This window comes from Hyla sarda, chromosome 7 (genome assembly GCF_029499605.1).
Source record: "Hyla sarda isolate aHylSar1 chromosome 7, aHylSar1.hap1, whole genome shotgun sequence".
Lineage (NCBI taxonomy): Eukaryota > Metazoa > Chordata > Amphibia > Anura > Hylidae > Hyla > Hyla sarda.
In genome coordinates, this window is record NC_079195.1 from 174,779,982 (window position 1) to 174,801,554 (window position 21,573).

General features: G+C 41.6%; 1 protein-coding gene across 1 annotated transcript; it reads left to right on the plus strand.

Annotated features, from left to right (window-relative positions):
• Nucleotides 1–298: 298 nt before the first annotated feature.
• LOC130283186 (protein spinster homolog 1-like) lies at nt 299–21,335 on the plus strand (the record flags this gene model as incomplete). The annotated part of the gene is made up of 4 exons (XM_056532389.1): nt 299–1,658; nt 20,262–20,371; nt 20,591–20,664; nt 21,242–21,335. Coding segments are annotated over 4 exons (1,638 nt in total), but the record flags the coding sequence as incomplete, so codon positions are not given.
• Nucleotides 21,336–21,573: the final 238 nt, after the last annotated feature.

The following is a 21,573-nucleotide window of genomic DNA, read 5'->3' on the forward strand; positions in this document are numbered from 1 at the left end:
AACCTCAGGGAAGACGTCTCTATATAAAACACTTATAGAGAAGCGTCTTCTTCTGAGGCTGCGATGGTCTTAGTGTTATCTTGTGGTTCTGTGCTGGACATTTCTGCTCTGTATGAAGGATCTATTGTATAATGACAGGAATGATGACATGTTGTCTAATGTGTTCACTTATCTCTCTCTCTCTAGTGTTTTCAGGCTCTGACCTGTGACCATGGCCTCTCCACAAGACCCATTGCTGAAGGAGGAGGAAGAAGCAATGGAGGACCATAGTGATATGGATGTGGAAAAGGGCCATATCCCTGAGAGGCAGAACCTGCCATCTCTAAGCGTAATGTCCACCGCACGTTCCATCATCACCGTAGTGATCCTCGCCTTTGTTAATTTGCTCATCTATGCAAATCGCTCCAGCGTGGCGGGGGTGCTGCCTTATATACAGAAAGCATATGACACCAATGCTAGTCTGTCCGGCTTATTGAATACATTGTTCATTGGAAGCTACGTGATGGTCGCACCAATTGCCGGATATTTGGGTGACCACTATAATAAGAAATATACTGTTTGCGCAGGAGTCATCGTTTGGCTGAGCATGACACTTACCCTGTCATTCATCCCTGACGGGTACTTCCTGCTCTTCCTGCTGACGAGTGGACTGGTTGGGGCCGGAGAGGCAACTTTCTGCACCATCGCCCCCTCCATCATTGCAGACCTTTTTACAAGTGACCAGCGGACCCGCATGCTGAACGTGTTTTACTCCGTCATACCTGTAGGCTGCGGACTAGGATACATCATCGGGCCCAAAGTGACTGATGCAGCAAGAGGCAATTGGCACTGGGCATTTCGGGTCACCCCTGGCCTGGGCCTCATAGCTGTGGCTTTGATGATTTTGGTCACAAAGGAGCTTCCAAGAACGACTACAAACGGGAAGAAGAACAACAAATCCCAGAAGTTTGCCAAATGGGCGACAGATCTGAAAAAACTATTTAAAAATCGAAGCTTCATGTTAACCACCATGGGATCGACGGCTGTATCCTTCATAGTGGGAGCCATAGGTGTATGGGGTCCGTCATACCTGACCCACGCACGAACACTCCTACAAGAGAAGGACCCTTGCCGTGCTGAACCGTGTGACTATCACGACATCCTAATATTTGGTGTGGTTACAGTCGTTTCCGGCATTCTGGGAGTTGTAGCAGGGACGGAGATAAGTAAAAGATATCGCAAATCCAACCCACGGGCGGACCCGCTTGTGTGTGGATGCGCGATGATGCTCTCCGCCCCTTTTCTTCTGTTGGCATTGACTTTTGGCAACATCAGCCTCGTTGCCACCAACATCTTCATCTTTATCGGAGAGACGCTTCTGTCAGTCAATTTCACCCTCATATCTGACATTATACTAAAAGTAGTAACTCCGTGGAGGAGATCTTCAGCCCTGGCCGTGCAGATGACAATCTATCACCTCCTAGGTGACGCCGGCAGCCCGTACCTCATCGGCCTGATATCTGACACCTACGAACGAGGATATGCCAAATCCCCTCTTCTGAAATACCGCAGCCTGGAGTATGCCCTCATGACCTGCACCATAATGGCAGTCATCGGAGGGGCCTTCTTCATGGCCACGGCCCTATATATAGAGAGGGACGAAAAAGAAGCAGAGATGGAATCAGAACCTCCGTCATCCTCCTCCTCCTCACTGCTTCCTGCCGATGAGGACCGCGCTTCAGACTGAGGAAAAGTCATTGCTTAACTTTATCTCGTTTACTTCATTAAAAAAAATTAAGAAAAAAATAACTGCACTTGTTCTATGTTCCACTTTACCCCTTATTCTCTACCCAGGGGCGGACACAGACAGCAGAGGGCCCTTGTGCAAAGAATGTGCCTGTGCCCCCCCCCCCCCAAAAACATCAATTGTTCAGCACCCCCCCTCCATGTGTCACTTACTCAGGTGGACCCCCATATGTCACTTGCTGTATAAGTTTCTAATTATTTATTAAGGCCTCCCATATGCCGCAGCTCATTCAAACCCCCCACATTAGGTAGCATAGATTCCCAACATTAGGTAGCATAGATTCCCCACATTAGGTAGCATCGTTTCCTCACATTAGGTATCATAGTTTCCCCACATTAGGTAGCATAGATTCCCTACATTAGGTAGCAGTTTCCCCACATTAGGTAGCATAGTTTGCCCACATTAGGCCACATAGTTTGCCCACATTAGGTAGCATAGTTTCCCCACATTAGGTAGCATAATTTCCCCACATTAGGTAGCACAGATTCCCCACATTGGGTAACATAATTTCCCCGCATTAGGTAGCATAGTTTCCCCACATTAGGTAGCACAGATTCCCCACATTAGGTAACATAGTTTCCCCACATTAGGTAGCATGGTTTCCCCACATTAGGTAGCACAGATTCCCCACATCAGGTAACATAGTTTCCCCACATTAGGTAACATCGTTTCCCCACATTAGGTAGCATAGTTTGCCCACATTAGGTAGCACAGATTCCCCACATTAGGTAACATAGTTTCCCCACATTAGGTAGCATAGTTTCCCCACATTAGGTAGCACAGATTCCCCACATTAGGTAACATAGTTTCCCCACATTAGGTAGCATAGCTTCCCCACATTAGGTAGCATACTTTTCCCCCATTAGGTAGCATAGTTTCCCCACATTAGGTAGCACAGATTCCCCACATTAGGTAATATAGTTTCCCCACATTAGGTAGCATAGATTCCTCACATTAGGTAGCCATAGCCCCCCCCAAACACACAGACAGACACAGACACACACAGAGACACACTTACCTGCCCTGCACAGCGCTTCTCCTCTCCGGCAGCGGCCTGACGAGTGACGTCACTGACGTCCTCCTGAGCGGGTCTGCAGAAGTACGTCACTTGTGCGACGTCCCTCGTCAGACCCCGGTCGGCCGGAGGCAGACTCACTGTCTAGAGTGCCCACTGCACTATTATACCCCGCAGCTGCTTTAGAACAGTGAGCAGCGGCGGCGCCAACCCTACCATGAACCTACTAGGCACAAAAAAAAAGGGGGCAGCAAAATGCCGCCCCTGAAAAGTGCCACCTGGGACTTATGGTCCCACCGGGTCCCATGGTAGGGCCGACCAGAGGCGGCTCTAGACTTTGTGAGGCCTTAGGCGAAACTTGAACATGAGGCCCTGCTTCAATTTCTGCTGAAATTACATGGTGGTCCGGCTGTGAGATGATTATACTGTGACATCACTGTGTATTATCCCTGTACTGTGACGTCACTGTGTATTATCTCTGTACTGTGCCATCACTCTGTGTATTATCCCTGTACTGTGACATCACTGTGTGTATTATCCCTGTACTGTGACATCCCTGTGTATTATCCCTGTACTGTGACATCCCTGTGCATTATCTCTGTACTGTGACATCACTGTGTATTGTCCCTGTACTGTGACATCACTGTGTGTATTATCCCTGTAATGTGACATCACTGTGTATTATCCCTGCACTGTGACATCACTCTGTATATTATCCTTGTACTGTGACATCACTCTGTATATTATCCCTGTACTGTGACATCACTGTGTATTATCCCTGTACTGTGACATCACTGTGTATTATCTCTGTACTGTGACATCACTGTGTATTATCCCTGTACTGTGACATCACTCTGTATATTATCCCTGTACTGTGACATCACTGTGTATTATTCCTGTACTGTGACATCACTGTGTATTTTTCCTGTACTGTGACATCACTGTGTATTATTCCTGTACTGTGACATCACTGTGTATTATTCCTGTACTGTGACATCACTGTGTGTATTACCTCTGTACTGTGACATCACTGTGTATTATCCCTGTACTGTGACGTCACTGTGTATTATCCCTGTACTGTGACGTTACTGTGTATTATCCCTGTACTATGACATCACTGTGTATATTATCCCTCCCTGTACTGTGACATCACTGTGTGTATTATCTCTGTACTGTGACATCACTGTGTATTATCCCTGTACTGTGACATCGCTGTGTGTATTATCCCTGTACTGTGACATCACTGTGTATTGTCCCTGTACTGTGACATCACTGTGTATATTATCCCTGTACTGTGACATCACTGTGCATTATGCCTGTACTGTGACATCACTGTGTATTATGCCTGTACTGTGACATCACTGTGTATTATCCCTGCACTGTGACATCACTGTGTATATTATCCCTTTACTGTGACATCACTGTGTATATTATCCCTGTACTGTGACATCACTGTGTGTATTACCCCTGTACTGTGACAACACTGTGTATATTATCCCTGTACTGTGACATCACTGTGTGTATTATCCCTGTACTGTGACATCACTGTGTATATTATCCCTGTACTGTGACATCACTGTGTGTATTATCCCTGTTCTGTGACATCACTGTGTGTATTATCCCTGTACTGTGACCTCACTGTGTGTATTATCTCTGTACTGTGACATCACTGTGTGTATTATCCCTGTACTGTGACATCACTGTGTATTATCCCTGTACTGTGACATCACTCTGTATATTATCCCTGTACTGTGACATCACTGTGTATTATTCCTGTACTGTGACATCACTGTGTATTATTCCTGTACTGTGACATCACTGTGTATTATCCCTGTACTGTGACGTCACTGTGTATTATCCCTGTACTATGACATCACTGTGTATATTATCCCTCCCTGAACTGTGACATCACTGTGTGTATTATCTCTGTACTGTGACATCACTGTGTATTATCCCTGTACTGTGACATCACTGTGTGTATTATCCCTGTACTGTGACATCACTGTGTATTATCCCTGTACTGTGACATCACTGTGTATATTATCCCTGTACTGTGACATCACTCTGTGTATTATCCCTGTACTGTGACATCACTGTGTGTATTATCCCTGTACTGTGACATCTCTGTGTATATTATCTCTGAACTATAACATCACTGTGTGTTATCTCTATACTGCAACATTACTGTTGATACTTACACTGCACTGTGACATCACTGTATATATTAAGCCTGTATACCCTAATGCCACTGTACACTGTATTTACCTTGCACTGCGAGTGACAATACAGGGTAAATATGCAAAGTGACATCACAGTTCAGAGTTAATATAAACAGTAATGTCTCTGTACAGGGACAATAAACAGTTTTGCCACTACAGGGTTAATAAACGCAGTGTTGTCACAGTAGAGGGTAACTATACAGTGATGTCATTGTACCGGGAAAATATACACAGTGAAGTCAGCATTCAAGAATAATAAACTGTGATGTCACTACAGGGTTGTTATACACAGTGACATCAAATTACAGGATGAAGCACAGTGATGTCACAGTTTATTATGAAGCACAGTGATGTCACAGTTTATTATGAAGCACAGTGATGTCAGTTTATTATGAAGCACAGTGATGTCACAGTTTATTATGAAGCACAGTGATGTCACAGTTTATGATGAAGCACAGTGATGTCACAGTTTATTATGAAGCACAGTGATGTCACAGTTTATTATGAAGCACAGTGATGTCACAGTTTATTATGAAGCACAGTGATGTCACAGTTTATGATGAAGCACAGTGATGTCAGTTTATTATGAAGCACAGTGATGTCACAGTTTATTATGAAGCACAGTGATGTCACAGTTTATTATGAAGCACAGTGATGTCACAGTTTATTATGAAGCACAGTGATGTCACAGTTTATGATGAAGCACAGTGATGTCACAGTTTATTATGAAGCACAGTGATGTCACAGTTTATTATGAAGCACAGTGATGTCACAGTTTATGATGAAGCACAGTGATGTCACAGTTTATTGTGAAGCACAGTGATGTCACAGTTTATGATGAAGCACAGTGATGTCACAGTTTATGATGAAGCACAGTGATGTCACAGTTTATGATGAAGCACAGTGATGTCACAGTTTATGATGAAGCACAGTGATGTCACACTTTATGATGAAGCACAGTGATGTCACAGTTTATGATGAAGCACAGTGATGTCACAGTTTATGATGAAGCACAGTGATGTCACAGTTTATTATGAAGCACAGTGATGTCACAGTTTATTATGAAGCACAGTGATGTCACAGTTTATGATGAAGCACAGTTATGTCACAATTTATGAAGCACAGTGATGTCACAGTTTATGATGAAGCACAGTGATGTCACAGTTTATTATGAAGCACAGTGATGTCACAGTTTATTATGAAGCACAGTGATGTCACAGTTTATAATGAAGCACAGTGATGTCACAGAGACTACAGAATGTACAACTGTACGTATGATGAAGATGGCGGGATGCTATCGAAACATCACACATACATGGGGGAATAAAACACTTTGTTTTTGCACCTTATCTGGGAGTGCCGCTGGATCTTTAGTTTTGTAGATAGATAGATAGATGATATATAGATAGATAGATAGATAGATAGATAATAGATATGAGATAGATAGATAGATAATAGATATGAGATAGATAGATAGATAGATCAGTGTATCCCAACCAGGGGGCCTCTAGCTACTCCAGAACGACAACTCCCAGCATGTCTTTGGCTTTATGAGCATACTGGGAGTTGTAGTTTTGCAACAACTGGAGGCCCCCTGGTTGGGAAACACTGCTCTATCTATCTATCTATCTATCTATCTATCAATCATCTATCTATCCATCTATCTCCTATCTATCTATCTATATCATATCTATCTATCATCTATCTATCTATCTATATCATATCTATCTATCATCTATCTATCATCTATTAGTGTTGAGCGGCATAGGCCATATTCGAATTCGCGAATATTCGCGAATATATGGACGAATATTCGTCATATTCACGAATATTCGCATATTCGTAATGTTTTCGTTTTATTTTCGCATATGCGAATATTCATGTGTGCGAAAATTAACATATGCGAAAATTTGCATATACAAAATTAACATAAGCTAAACTTCGCATATGCGAAGATTATCATATGCAAATATTCGCATATGCGAACATTCGCACACCAGTCTCACACAGTAGTATTAGAGCCTTGTTACACCACATAAGCTGGAAGCAGAGAGGGATGATCACTGTGATGTGTACTGTGAAAAAATAAAAAGAAAAAAGAAAAACGAATATTCGTAATTACGAATATATAGCGCTATATTCGCGAATATTCGCGAATTCGCGAATATGCGATATTCGCGAATAAAATTCGAATTGCGAATATTCGCAAGCAACACTATCATCTATTAATCTATCTTTCTATCTATCTATCTATCTCATATCTATCTATATATCATTTATCTATCTATCTCTCATATCTATCTTTCATCTATCTCTCATCTATCTGAAATAGATATGAGATAGATAGATAAATAGAAAGATAGATAGATAGATACATAAATAGATGGATATAGATAGATGGATAGATAGATAGATATGAGATAGATAGATATGAGATAGATAGATAGATAGATAGGAGATAAATGGATAGATAGATAGATAAAAAAAAAAAACTCCAGAAGAGCAGCACAACAAAATTAGGAAAACCAATGCAATGGTGCACGCTGGGTGTGGACCTTGGTGAGAGGTTCACTTGTACTAGAAAAAAAAGCAAGAGACCAGCAGCACACAGAAAAATTAGTGCAAAAAAGGTGGAGATTTATTGCATTATCCCAGTGTACAAGCTCCTTGAGAACGGCGACGAGAGGTCGCTGAAACGTCGCTTCTTTTGTACACTGGGATAATGCAATAAATCTCCACCTTTTTTGCACTAATTTTTCTGTGTGCTGCTGGTCTCTTGCTTTATTTTTTTTTTTTTGGATAGATAGATATATAGATAATAGATAGATGATTGATATAGATCAGTGTTTCCCAACTAGGGGGGCCTCCAGCTGTTGCAAAACTACAACTCCCAGTATGCTCATAAAGCCAAAGGAATGCTGGGAGTTGTAGTTTTGCAACAGCTGGAGGCCCCCTGGTTGAGAAACTGATCTATCTATCTATATCATATAAATTTATCTATATCATATCCATCTATCTATATCATATCCATCTATCTATATCATATCCATCTATCTCCTATCTATCTATCTATCTATCTATCTAATTTATCTATCTGTCTAGATCCTATCTATCTATCATCTATCTATATCATATCTATGTATCTATCATCTATCTATCTATCTATCGATCTGTCTATCATCTATCTATCCATCTATTTATGTATCTTTCTATATATCATCTCTCTATCTATATATCATCTATTTATCTATCTTTCTATCTATCTCATATCTATCTATCTATCTATCTATATATATATATATGTATATTGTATCTATCTATCTATATATCATCCATCTACCTATCTATCTCTCATATCTATTTATTTATCTCTCATCTGAGTTAGATAGATAGATAGATAGATATGAGATAGATAGATAGATATGAGATAGATAGATATGAGATAGATATGAGATAGATAGATAGGAGATAGATAGATAGATAGATAGAAGATAGATAGGAGATAGATAGATAGATAGATAGATAGATAGGAGATAGATAGATAGATAGATAGATAGATAGATAGATAGATAGATAGATAGATAGATAGAGAGATAGATAGATATATAGATAGGAGATAGATAGATGGATGGATGGATGGATAGATATGAGATAGATAGATAGATAGATAGATAGGAGATAGATATATAATAGATTGATAGATAGATAGATCAGTGTTTCCCAACCTGGGGGCCTCCAGCTGTTGCAAAACTACAACTCCCAGTATGCTCATAAAGCCAAAGGAATGCTGGGAGTTGTAGTTTTGCAACAGCTGAAGGCCCCCTGGTTGGGAAACACTGAACTACCTCCCACTGTCTCCTACAACTTTCCCCCTCTCCCCCAAGCAAGTTACTTACTTTAAAAGGGAAGCATCAGCAGTGGGCATTGGACAGGTAAGTCTTCCATACTGGTGGTGTCCGGGCCTGTATACACACAGCAGGCCTGCTCCACAAGGTCCAGCAGCAGTATACAGGGGAGTGAGAGAGGGGGAGGAGCTTCCTGTCTGCTCTTCCCAGTCTGCATAGCGTGGCCCCTGCGTGGTGACAGGGCTGCAGGCTGAAGATTTATTTAAAAAAAGGATGGCGGAGTAGATGGCTCCGGGGGGTGGGGGATGCAGCGGGGGCTCGGGCCCCTTACTGGTGTCCATGAGAGCTGCTAGTGACCTACTGCTGCTAGGGGGGGCACAAGGGGGGGGGGGCAATCATGATGTAGGGGGGCCGTGGCCCCCTCTGGCGCCCCTAACCCCGCCCCCCCCCCCCCCCAGACGCCACTGGCTGCAGGGGTGGTTGAACGCAGCGTCCATCCGGGTGCTGTCAAACTTGCTGTGGTCGGGGAGTATGCGGTGGTATGTGGCCTAATGCTCGCCTCTGGGGCCGGACCTGGAGAGGGCAGCGGGCCCCCTCTCACGCTGGGCCCCTGTGCAGCTGAACCGGCTGCACAGGTGATATGTCCGCCCCTGGCTAATTCGCTATCCTGGCAGACACCACTGAGCCCCTAATTATTACAAGTCTGGATATTCTACAACATTTGGCGAGCAAGGTAGGAGGCACCTATGTTTCAATAGCTGCATTTAATGGATAATCTGTATGTTTTGAAGCCGTAACTCTGACCAGTCTTTTAAAGTAAGAAACATTGTATTTCTTTTTGTAACTTTTTAAATTTGACTTATGGTTCAACTCATAGGCCTATCTGGCCAGCTGTTGGGACAGAGGCTGCCTTTGTTATAGCCAGTGATTGTGTCTGCCATTAAGGGAAATTACCAGCATTGTGGCCCATGTTTGTATATAGATTGTGTTGTCTGTGTTTTTAGAGTATTTCTGATAAGTGATAAGTATTGGAGTATGTTTTTAGAGAATTTCTGATAAGTGATAGGTACTGGAGTATGTTTTTAGAGTATTTCTGATAAGAAGTGTTCACATTGACCATATTGTTGGAATATTAGAATTGTGTATATGTGCTTGGTTGTGTTTAGTCACATTGTGCTGGAGGGAAGGTGATTTGAGCAAAGTGTTTGCAAAAACCCATTGGGCCTCATTTACTAAATGTTTTCCGATCTAATTTAGTCCGCTTTTTTTTTGGGCGCACTATGTCTGCGACATGTCGCAGACATCTTGCGACATCCTGCGCCCTCTTTTTGCAATTTTTCTGCAACAAACCCCAAAAAATGGGCGTGATCTTCAAGTTTTCCCGAAACCCGACATATTTACTATCCAAGCCCACCAAAACTCGTCAGGTTTAGGCTCCTTAAAATCGACCAGGTCAAAGCAGGTCAGTTTTGCATTACACAGACTTCTCACGTCGGGAATTAAATCCCAACAACTATCAAGGTTCTTTTTTTTTATTTATTTTTTTTTTTAATGAGACCAAACAACTATCTTATTTATTCAAAATAAAAAAGGAAACATTTTTTGCTATGGATATTCTAAGTAGCTGGACCTTGGAGAAATTTTTCAGTTATCCAAGTTTGCATTATTTATTTATTTTTTGCCTTCCCGCCCACAGGGATACATCAAAGGTATGTAATGAATATCTCCTTTAACCAATTAATTTTTTCTTAATTGCAATGTGGCAAATAGCCCTATACTCGTTCCTGACAGCGTAACCCTAATGTAGTTTGTTGTTTACAAACCCAGCAATAAAGATAGTCCATTTTTTGGTTGCCCTCAAGTGTGGTATGTTTGAAACCCAATTAGGAGGACTTTTAGCAACCACTCACATGAGGATGAATTCCTGAATTGACCATATCAAACAATTTTTTGGGGATTTGGATTTGGATAAGGCCTCTATCTTCTTTAATTTCCAAACATGTATTTACAATGTATGTTAATGATGTCTGAATATAATGCCTGTGGATGTTTGACAATGATTTAAGACATTTTTGTTCTGTGTTCCATCACATAGGCTGGTGGTTGTTGCAAAAGGGGACACCATCAAATCGTGTTCTTGCTTTTCCAAAGTGTCCTACCTATAACTATTTTGTTCTTTTAAAACCTAAATTTGCAACTTTCTTTTCCGAGGCCAAACCAATTTTTTTTTTATTTTAAACAGATTCACCAATGAACTCTGATTAACTCTTTATTACTATGCCATAAAGAGGACTTCACAACCCACACTTTCAATTGGATAATCCATTTCACACACAACACAGGTCTGATCTTAGTAGGAAGGGATAACTTATATGTCTCCAAAGAAATTTTCTGTGATCTGTTGCCGAACTAGGTGTCCCATATTATCATGTAAATTTATTTGAATCTCTTCGCACAGGTCATCTGCCAATGTAAGGTCGACATTGTGGATGTTGGCTATATTATGGAGAATTGCACAAGAGATTATTATTTGACATACTATTTCTGGCTGGTACATTAAAGCGCCCCCACTATGGTCTAGACACCTAAATCTACTCTTCCATATCCCAAAGGTTATTTCCACCATCGAGCGTGTCTTCTTATGGGCTGCATTGTATCTGGTTTCTGCTGGACTTTGTGGAGACAAGTAGGGGGTCATAAGCCATCTGCTAAGATGGTATCCATTATCGCCTGCAAACACACAGAAAGATAAGATTGGGATCCAGAAGCAGGATACAATGGTGACTAGCTGTTTGGCCTGTAAAATAAGTTAAATCTTTTAACATAAAAATGAAAAACACACATGCCAGACTAATGGTGATTTTAGGATAATGGATTATAAAATGGTATAACTTAAAAATATGTGTTGCTTTGTAAAATCAAGGTGTTGTTATCATTGTGGATGTTGAAGCTAGCTAAGAATGGGTTCACATCTGTCCAGGGTCTGGCATAGGTGAACTCAGCATAAATCTACACACACCTGATGCCATGACTGATGTCAACTTGTCATCAGTTATCTGGCATCCGTCATCCATTGTTTGGGGACAATAGACAGTCCGTTGCTATTCACCATGTTCAGCCATCATGTCTGAAGATTCATATGATGGCTGATTGTGAACTGTTCCATACAAAGGAATTAGATCAGATATAGCATCATTTTCCATCTGTTGGACGACAGAGGGAAACTGAGCTGATGCACTGGTCATATATGAACCCAGCCTTTCATGGTTTCCAAAGTAAACCCGGAACACAAATTAAAATTGTTGTGGTTATTTGTGAATGTGCTTGGTTTGACTCACACACATTAATAACAGTTTAAGTATAATATTTTGAAACATGAAGGTTCCATAGTCTTATTTGAGTCTCTAGCAAAAGCTAATTTTTTTCAATTAAAAATCCATGCCAAAGATTGTTTTCAAAAATGCAAAAAAGAAAGGATCACATCTAGATGTTGGCAAGCAAACATTTTCTAAAAGTGTTATTTCTTGCCTCAAATATTTGTACAACCTAAACTGTCTACCTAACATTCAACATATTTTGCGTAATTTGGTTATTTGGAGATTATAATACTACCAGTTCTTATCAACTGCTGTATACTACTTAGTAATTTTTGAATTTAGCAAACCTCTCATGCTCAGGACAGTTCCTGTCATGGCTAAAGGTGTCATCAGAGAGCACTGTGCTGATACTCAAAATAGGCACTACACTTCAGAAGCTGATAAGTACTGGAAGTATTAACTTTTTGAAATCAAAATATTTCCTAATCTTTTTTTTGTTAAAGCTTTTTTTTTTACTCTGTATTTGCAAAGTGTATGCTCCGTAATTATCATATGATGTGAACTGTCGTTCACATGAAGTGAGATCAATGTATTCGCCTTCATGTATTTTCAAAATTTAAAAAAGTACCAAGTAAAATGCTGTCTCCAAAATCTCCCCTTTCAAAACGATGGTGTAATCCGGTGGTTTGAAGTATGAAGGAATCATGAGTAGACCCTGGAAAGTTGGCAACAATATCCAGAATATTCATCTGTGGCCCCACAACCAGTTGAACATTTATCGAGCGAAACATTTACCGATTTCGATAGATATGCTCTGAATTAGCTGGGGGAACAAGGGCCACATGGCTACAATCTATTAGCCCAATTACGTTGGGCATGCCAGCAATTGTATATTTGCATATCTTCTGTCCTAGTTGGGAAGCGTATGTAGTCCTTGGCAATATGCATCATGGCTCGAAGGACCACTCTGAGTATTCTGCTGAAAGTCGGTTGGTTTAAGCCAAATCTGGATGCAGCACAGTGCTGAAACAGTCCTGAGGCCATGAAATATAGGACCGAATGCATTTTAGTTAGTCCATTTACAGCATGTGAACGTGTTGTCCGTGCTTCTATATGCGTCTCTATTTTTACATATAACTCAAGCAGGGCCGCTTTATTAAGTCGAAATGATCTATGGATTTCATCCTCGATTAGATCATGAAAAGAGAGGCATTCTTTAACCCCTTCTCGACCTATGACATACCTGTACGTCATGAGTGGGAAGGTGTTCCCGACCCATGACATACAGGTACGTCATGAACATTTTTGCCGCTACTCGCGGCATCCCGCAGCGCCCGGTAAGATGGTGGCTATCACTGATAGCCAGCCATCTTACCATGCGACCACGGGGGGTTTCATCCGACACACCCCCCCCCAGCGATCGCTGCTATCAGCTGGTCAAATCTGACTAGCTGATAGCAGCATTTCGCTATCAGAATACTTAGCAGCGCGGTGTGTGAGTCCCGATCACGGGGAACGGGACACACACCGCTCTGCTAAGTGTCCCTGACCCGTCCCCCGGCGTCACTTACCCGGCCATGCGATGTCTCGAGCGGTCCCGGCGCGAGCGACGTCCTCCAGGCTGTCCCGGCTGCGCTGAGTCCCGGAGGTGAGTTTCCGGCAGCAGGGCGGCATCTTCTTTGGCAGCAGTGAGATCGCCGTAAAGCGATCTCACTGCTGCCTCTGGGAGTTTCAAAACTGCAACTCCCAGCATGCCCAGACAGCCTTTGGCTTTCTGGGCATGCTGGGAGTTGTAGTTTTGCAACATCTGGAGGTCCACAGTTTGGAGACCACTGTATAATGGTCTCCAATCTGTGCTCTTCCAGATGTTGCAAAACTACAAATCTCAGCATGCTCAGTCTGTCCAGGCATGCTGGGAGTTGTAGTTCTCTAACATCTGGAAGAGCACAGATTGGAGACCATTATACAGTGGTCTCCAAACTGTGGACCTCCAGATGTTGCAAAACTACAACTCCCAGCATGCCCAGACTGCCCAAGCATGCTGGAAGTTGTAGTTCGGCAACATCTGATCCTTCAGATATTGCCGAACTACAACTTCCAGCATGCCTGGGCAGTCTGGGCATGCTGGGAGTTGTAGTTTTGCAACAACTGGAGGCACACTAGTTGGGAAACATTGTCCGTTTCCTACCTCAGTGCCTCCAGCTGTTGCAATTGTTGCAAAATTATAACTTCCAGCATGTACGGACAGCCAAAGGGCATGCTCAGAGTTTGCAACAGCTGGATGTTTGCCCCCTCCCCCCAATGTGAATGTACAGGGTACACGCACATGGGCGGAGGTTTACAGTGAGTGCTGCAACATGTGACTGTACCCTAAAAACACTACACTACACTAACACTAACCTAAAATAAAAAGTAAAAAACACTACATATACACATACCCCTACACAGCCCCCCCTCCCCCCAAAAAATGAAAAACGTCTGGTACGCTACTGTTTCCAAAACGGAGCCTCCAGCTGTTGCAAAATAACAACTCCCAGTATTGACGGACAGCCAGGAGTTGCTGGGAGTTTTGCAACAGCTGGAGGCACCCTGTTTGGGAATCATTGGCATAGAATACCCCTATGTCCACCCCTATGCAAATCCCTAATTTAGGCCTCAAATGCGCATGGCGCTCTCACTTTGGAGCCCAGTCGTATTTCAGGGCAACAGTTTTGGGACACATATGGGGTATCACTGTACTCGGGAGAAATTGCCTTACAAATTTTGGGGGGCTTTTTCTTCTTTAACCCCTTATTAAAAGGTAAAGTTGGGGTCTACACCAGCATGTTAGTGTAAAAAAATAAATTTTTTACACTGACATGCTGGTGTTGCCCTATACTTTTCATTTTCACAAGAGGTAAAAGGGAAAACAGACCCTCTAAATTTGTAATGCAATTTCTCCCGAGTACGGAGATACCCCATATGTGGGCACAAAGTGTTCTGGGGGCGAGAAGGGCCCAGAAGGGAGAGTGCACCATGTACATTTGAGGTGATTTGCACAGGGGTGGCTGATTGTTACAGCAGTTCTGACAAACGCAAAACAATAAATATCCATATGTGACCCCATTTTGAAAACTACACCCCTCACGGAATGTAATAAGGGGTGCAGTGAGAAGTTACACCCCACTGGCGTATGACAGATTTTTGGAACAGTGGTCTGTGAAAATGAAAAATAAATTTTTTCATTTGCACAGTCCACTGTTTCAAATATCTGTCAAATGCCAGTGGGGTGTAAATGCTCACTGCACCCCTTATTAAATTCCATTAGGGGTATAGTTACCAAAATGGGATCACATGTGGGGGGTCCACTGTTCTGGCACCATAGGGGCTTCCTAAATGGGACATGCCCCCCAAAAACCCTTTCAGAAAAACTCACTCTCCAAAATCCCATTGTCGCTCCTTCCCTTCTGAGCCCTCTACTGCGCCCGCCGAACAATTTACATACGCATATGAGGTATTTCCTTACTCGAGAGAAATTGGGTTACAAATTTTAGGGTGATTTCTCTCCTTTTACCCCTTATAAAAAATTCAAAAATTGGGTCTACAAGAACATGCGAGTGTAAAAAATGAAGATTTAGAATTTTCTCCTTCACTTTGCTGCTATTCCTGTGAAACACCTAAAGGGTTAAAACACTTACTGAATGTCATTTTGAATACTTTGGGGGGTGCAGTTTTTATAATGGGGTCATTTATGGGGTATTTCTTATATGAAGACCCTTCAAATCCACTTCAAACCTGAACTGGGCCCTGAAAAAGTACGATTTTGAAAATCTTGAGAAAAATTGGAAAATTGTTGCAGAACTTTGAAGCCATTTGGTGTCTTCCAAAAGTAAAAACTTGTCAATTTTTTTATGCAAACATAAAGTAGACATATTTTATATGTGAATCAATATGTAATTTATTTGGAATATCCATTTTCCTTTCAAGCAAAGTCTTTCAAAGTTAGAAAAATGCTAAATTTTCAAAATTTTCATGAAATTTTTAGATTTTTTACCAAGAAACGATGCAAATATCAGTGAAATTTTACCAATAACATAAAGTAGAATATGTCACGAAAAAACTGTCTCGGAATCAGAATGATAAGTAAAAGCATTCCAGAGTTATTAATGTTTAAAGTGACAGTGGTCAGATTTTCAAAAAATGCCCAGGTCCTGAAGGTGAAAATGGGCTGGGTCATGAAGGGGTTAAATAATCTTTCTCTTCGTCTTCGTATATTCTGACGTCTCGAGCTAATTATACTGTTGGAACTGAATTCATTTACCAAGTTAGGGATCAAATCCATCTTCTCAATTCTGATGCCTAAACCAAAAAGATAAAGTGTACTCACTTGCAACGTCTATGGTTTTTTAATTAACCCGATAACGACCAAGGACAAGTATAGACGTCCAGGTTGGCGGGCGTTCCCGCACCTGGACGTCTATACTCGTCCATTCTTCTCGTGGGTGCTGCCCAGTGCACCCACGAAATCGCGGCAGGGACTCGGCTGTATCACACAGCCGGGACCCTGCTGCACTGCCAGGACCGAAGTAAACTTCGGTCCCGGCAGTTTTAACCCTTACAGCCGCGGTCGGAAGTGACCGCGAGCTGTAAGTGTTATGACAGAGGGAGGGAGCTCCCTCTGTCACTCCTGCAGCACCCCGCATCGCGATCGCGGGGTGCTGCGTGTAATACGCGGCTGGCTGGGGCCTGCCGCACTGTCGGGAGTGAGGTTCACTTCACTCCCGGCAGTTTAACCCTTACAGCCGCGGTCAGAAGTGACCACGCGCTTTAAGGAGTTCTGACAGAGGGAGGGGGCTCCCTCTGTCTCTCCTGCAGCACCCCGCATCGCGATCGCGGGGTGCTGCTGCACACCTGGGCAGCCGGGGGTCCTACAAAGACCCCCAGGTCTGCCCTGGGTATTGCCTGAAAGGACGTGCCAGAGGCACGTCCTAATATGCTGCCTGCTAGTGAAAACTGGCAGGCAGCATATAACTGCAATGCTTTGGAATACTAAGTATTCCAAAGCATTAAAAAGTGTAAAAATAAATAAATAAATAAAATAAAAGTGTAAAAATAAATAAAAATGTAATAAAAGTGTAAATAAATAAATAAAAAATAATAAAAAAAAAAATATATATATATATATTAAAAATACATTTATTAAATGAATCTAATTTAAAAAAAAATGCATAATGTGTAGGATCGCATTGGCGGACATCCCCAGCATGTAATATGCTGCGGATGTCCACCATGTGATCCTACACATTATGCAGCAGTCACGGTAATGAGCTCCCTGCTGCGGCTGGGTAGCTTTGTGTGTCCACTCATAGCGGCGGATTTCCCGCCGGCAGTCATGAGCAGACACACTGAGCTACCCAGCCGCAGCAGTGATGGATATATTCGCCGTGAGCGGGTGCTTATTCCCACAACATGGCGGATATATCCATCAGGAGCCTTAACTGTCACAGACAGACGCGTTATACTGCCAGCCGACCAAGGACCAATCAGAGTGGTCCCTGGTCCAGCCAATAACTTGTAGGGGTGCGGTATATAAATGGGGTCACTTGTGGGGGTGGGGGTACTGTTCTGCCCTGAAAGCCAAAAGGCGCTCCTCTCCTTCTGAGTCCTACCACGCGGCCAAGGAACCATATATGGCCAAAGCGGGGATATTTCCGAACATGGGACAAGCAGCTAAATAAAATATAGGGTGCATTTCTTTCAATATCAGAAGTGATGTACAAAAAATATGCCCCCCAAATGATGCATTTGTGAAAAATTGCAAATTTCGAATTTTTAACACTGACTTTGTAATAATTCCTGCCAAAAAACTAAGGTGTTAAAATACTCACTGTACCCCCTAGCGAATACCTTGAGGGGTCTAGTTTTTAAAATGGGGTCATTTTGGGGGTGTTCCTATGTTCTACTACCTTTTAATTTCTGCAAACCTTGCATAGCACACAAAAAAAGATGTACTTTTCAAATTTTCAAAATTTTCAAAATTTCAAGTGAAATTGTTAGGCTTCTAACGAATTTAAAATGTTAATTAAAAACTAAAAAATGATGTCAAAATAAAGTAGACATCTGAAAGTATAAGTTTCATAAACTATTTGGTCAGTATGTATATGCAACCTAATAGTGTTAAAATAGCAAAAAATCGTAATTTTTTGTAAAAATTTCATGATTTTTTGCATTGTAAAAAAAAACTACAAATGATATCGGCTTACTTTTACTATATACATGAAGGACAACTTGTGACAAAAAAACAATGTCAGAATTATCGTGATTGGCAAAACGTTACCAGAGTTATTCTCTAATAAAGACAGACATCCCCGATTTGAAAAAACAGGCCTGGTCTTTCAGGGGCGTACAGGTTTATTTGTATTGGTCCTTAAGGGGTTAAAAATTATCTTCGAACATTTCTTGATAGTGTCAAAAAATGTTTTTTTCTAAGTTTACTGCAACCAACAATGTCAAACAACCTCTTCCTTTTGTTTTTATCATGTTTAATCTTTTCACTAAACATATTTTCTCTGTATTTTCTGGAATTCTGAGTCCTACTTCTCACATATGACGATGCTTTTTCATAGTTCAAGTCTGTTTCAAAAAGTAATTTAACTGACAAAAGATTTCCCCTCAAGAGCTGATCGTGAGAATGTACTGAATTGCTTGATATTTTAAAGTAAATCAAAAAATAGTTGCCCATAGCAAATAATGAAATAGATACTTTTCATTTTCATGATGCCTTGGTAAAACAGAAAGAAGCGAGCTTTAATTTTGCAATGGCCAACTGGCAAACTTTAATACACACATGTTTTTGCAATATCACCGATTGGTCATGCTACGTAAAAAATGGAGTAAGGCAGCATTCACACCTTGTTTGTACAGTACGGTTGCCCGATCCGGCTGTGGGAGGGGCAAACGGGGCACTCCCATACCCCAGCCATATCCGGCAACCGTACTGTCCAAACGAGGGGTGAATGCAGCTTACACTATAAACGTAGTGTGAACACACTTCCAAGGTAATCCCCGAACTTCTGTGGTCATATCCAAGTGTCCGCACACAATTCTTTTTTAAGCTCATTAAAAATTCTTTATTAATGGTCAAATTCTGTAAATTTTTAAGACATGTTGATGTCTAAAATAGTATTTTCCAAATAATTTTTAACACAAGGCTGCTATCTATCACATACCACGGGCACACATGACCTAATAACAAGCAATACGCCTGGACAATTTTCAGCTGCGACCTAGTCTCTAACTTCACATGCGCAGAGCTAGTAATTTCCACGCCAGGAAGGGGCAGAGTGTGACGCAGCGCAGACAGAAGAGACCTGCCGTTACAGATGAGAAGCTGCCTGCTTTCCTCAGGTAAGAAGGTCCTTATACTTAACTTTTGGAAAGTTGTGATGTTCCTTAGGCTATATACATGTATGGCGAAACACTCAGCCACCGCATGAAAGGATTAACAGAACGGTACCTTTGTGTGGATGTGACAAAAGTGAGTGGACCGAAATGTATTGATCCTCCACAGAGGACTTGTCGCCATTATTGTGCCTACTTTTGCAACCAAAATTAAATTCTACACTACACGTGTCGTCTCAGACATGCATGCTGCTCTAGAGACATAAATAGCATAGTGCTTGTTAACGTTAAAATAATTTTCAAGCATGCTTCCTTGAAATGTATAAAAATACTCTCCAAATGGCAGTAACATGGGCTTTTAGTGTTTAAAGGGGGTTAAAACAGCTGTTTGGACATGCATGGTTTGGACACCAATCCCTAGGTCAGCTAATAGCAATATAGACCTGTGTTCCTTGACTTTTTGCAAGGCCTGTGTTTCTATTGACAACATCAACTGCCTTTCTAACTTTCGCTTTAAAAAAAACAACCTTCCAAATTCTTGATCTTAAGGTTGTTATAATACATAAGGGGTAGATGTTTCTAAATCTGTCCATAGGCAAAGTATTTGATGCCCATAGCAACAAATCAGATCATTTAGTTCATTTTTCATAGGCATTTTGATCAAATAAGTTATCTCATTGGTTGCTATGGCCTACATAGCCACCCTATTTTGGATACTGAATAAAGATAAAGCCATGGTTGAGTTTGTGGCACAGCAGTTGCCAATCATAGCTCATATTACAATGACCTGCTCTATGCAGCAGAGTGAGGTAGGCTGTTCACCCCTGTATGGCTTAAGATGATGGAACACCTGGTGGCTAATGCCCCCCCTTCCACTCTGTGAAACCTGACTGAGACTGAACATAAAATACTGCGAAATGTAAATGTAAAAATTTGATAACAATAATTATGGTAGGGGGGGGGGGGGGTTGTGACAATTATAACATTGTACCATTGCATAAGTATTTAATGATCTTTCTTTGCCACAGGATAAGATCCCAAAATACCCAGTTTGTGTTTTGCCTGTGTCAAGAGTAATCCAAGCTTATGGCTCACCTCCAAGGTAAATTTGACAAATTAGTAATGAATGTTTAGATATCTTTTTTTTTTTTTTAATGCTTTGCAGTTTATCTGTTTGTATCTAGCTGTTTTTACTGTTGGGTCACACATAAAGGATCAGCATCCTCTTTTATGCTGTGTATGAGCCGAGGAACAAACCTTTGTGTCTCAAGTTGTTGCCCCCCCCCCCCTCTCCCCACGGTATACACTGCACATGAGCAGTGCAGTCAGACATTGCGCAATATGAATGTCAGAGTATACTTGTTAACTTGCAAGACCCTCGATGTCTGTTTATACCAGAGGATGGCCACTGCCACCATCCCTGGGGCAGAGCGAGGTGGTGTATGGGGACGGAGAAAGCAACAGCTGGCTTTAAACAATGTGGTCAGGTCACTGGGGGATCTTCATTGTAAAATCCTCTGCGGATCTGTTATGTGGGACACTACAATCAACTTCTAACATATATAAAAATGTAAAACAAACAACAGTCCTTAATCAGGACATCAGATATTTTTTTGGGGGGGGGGATATGTATCAGAAATGCTTCATAAGAAAATACGCTCTGAACCATTTATGCATAGTGAAATTGAAAAGATGGTCCGTTACCTGGAGAAGAAACAATATAATGGCCCAAGTGTTGGTCAAACATACAAGGCCAAAGCCGCTGTCCTATAGAGGCTTTAAAAAAAAACTGCATAAGAAATTTGATACGCAACATTCACCAAGACAAATTCAGAAACGGTATTCAGATCTGAAGATAAGACAGCCTCAACTGTTGGCAAGCATACGTCAGCGGATATCATCAGCTCACAATGGTGAGTAACAATCCTGTATTTTAGCATTTTGAACATTGCTAAGTAAACATGTTATTTTGAAATAATGACCAGGCTATTGCCCAAATGTTTTTTATTTT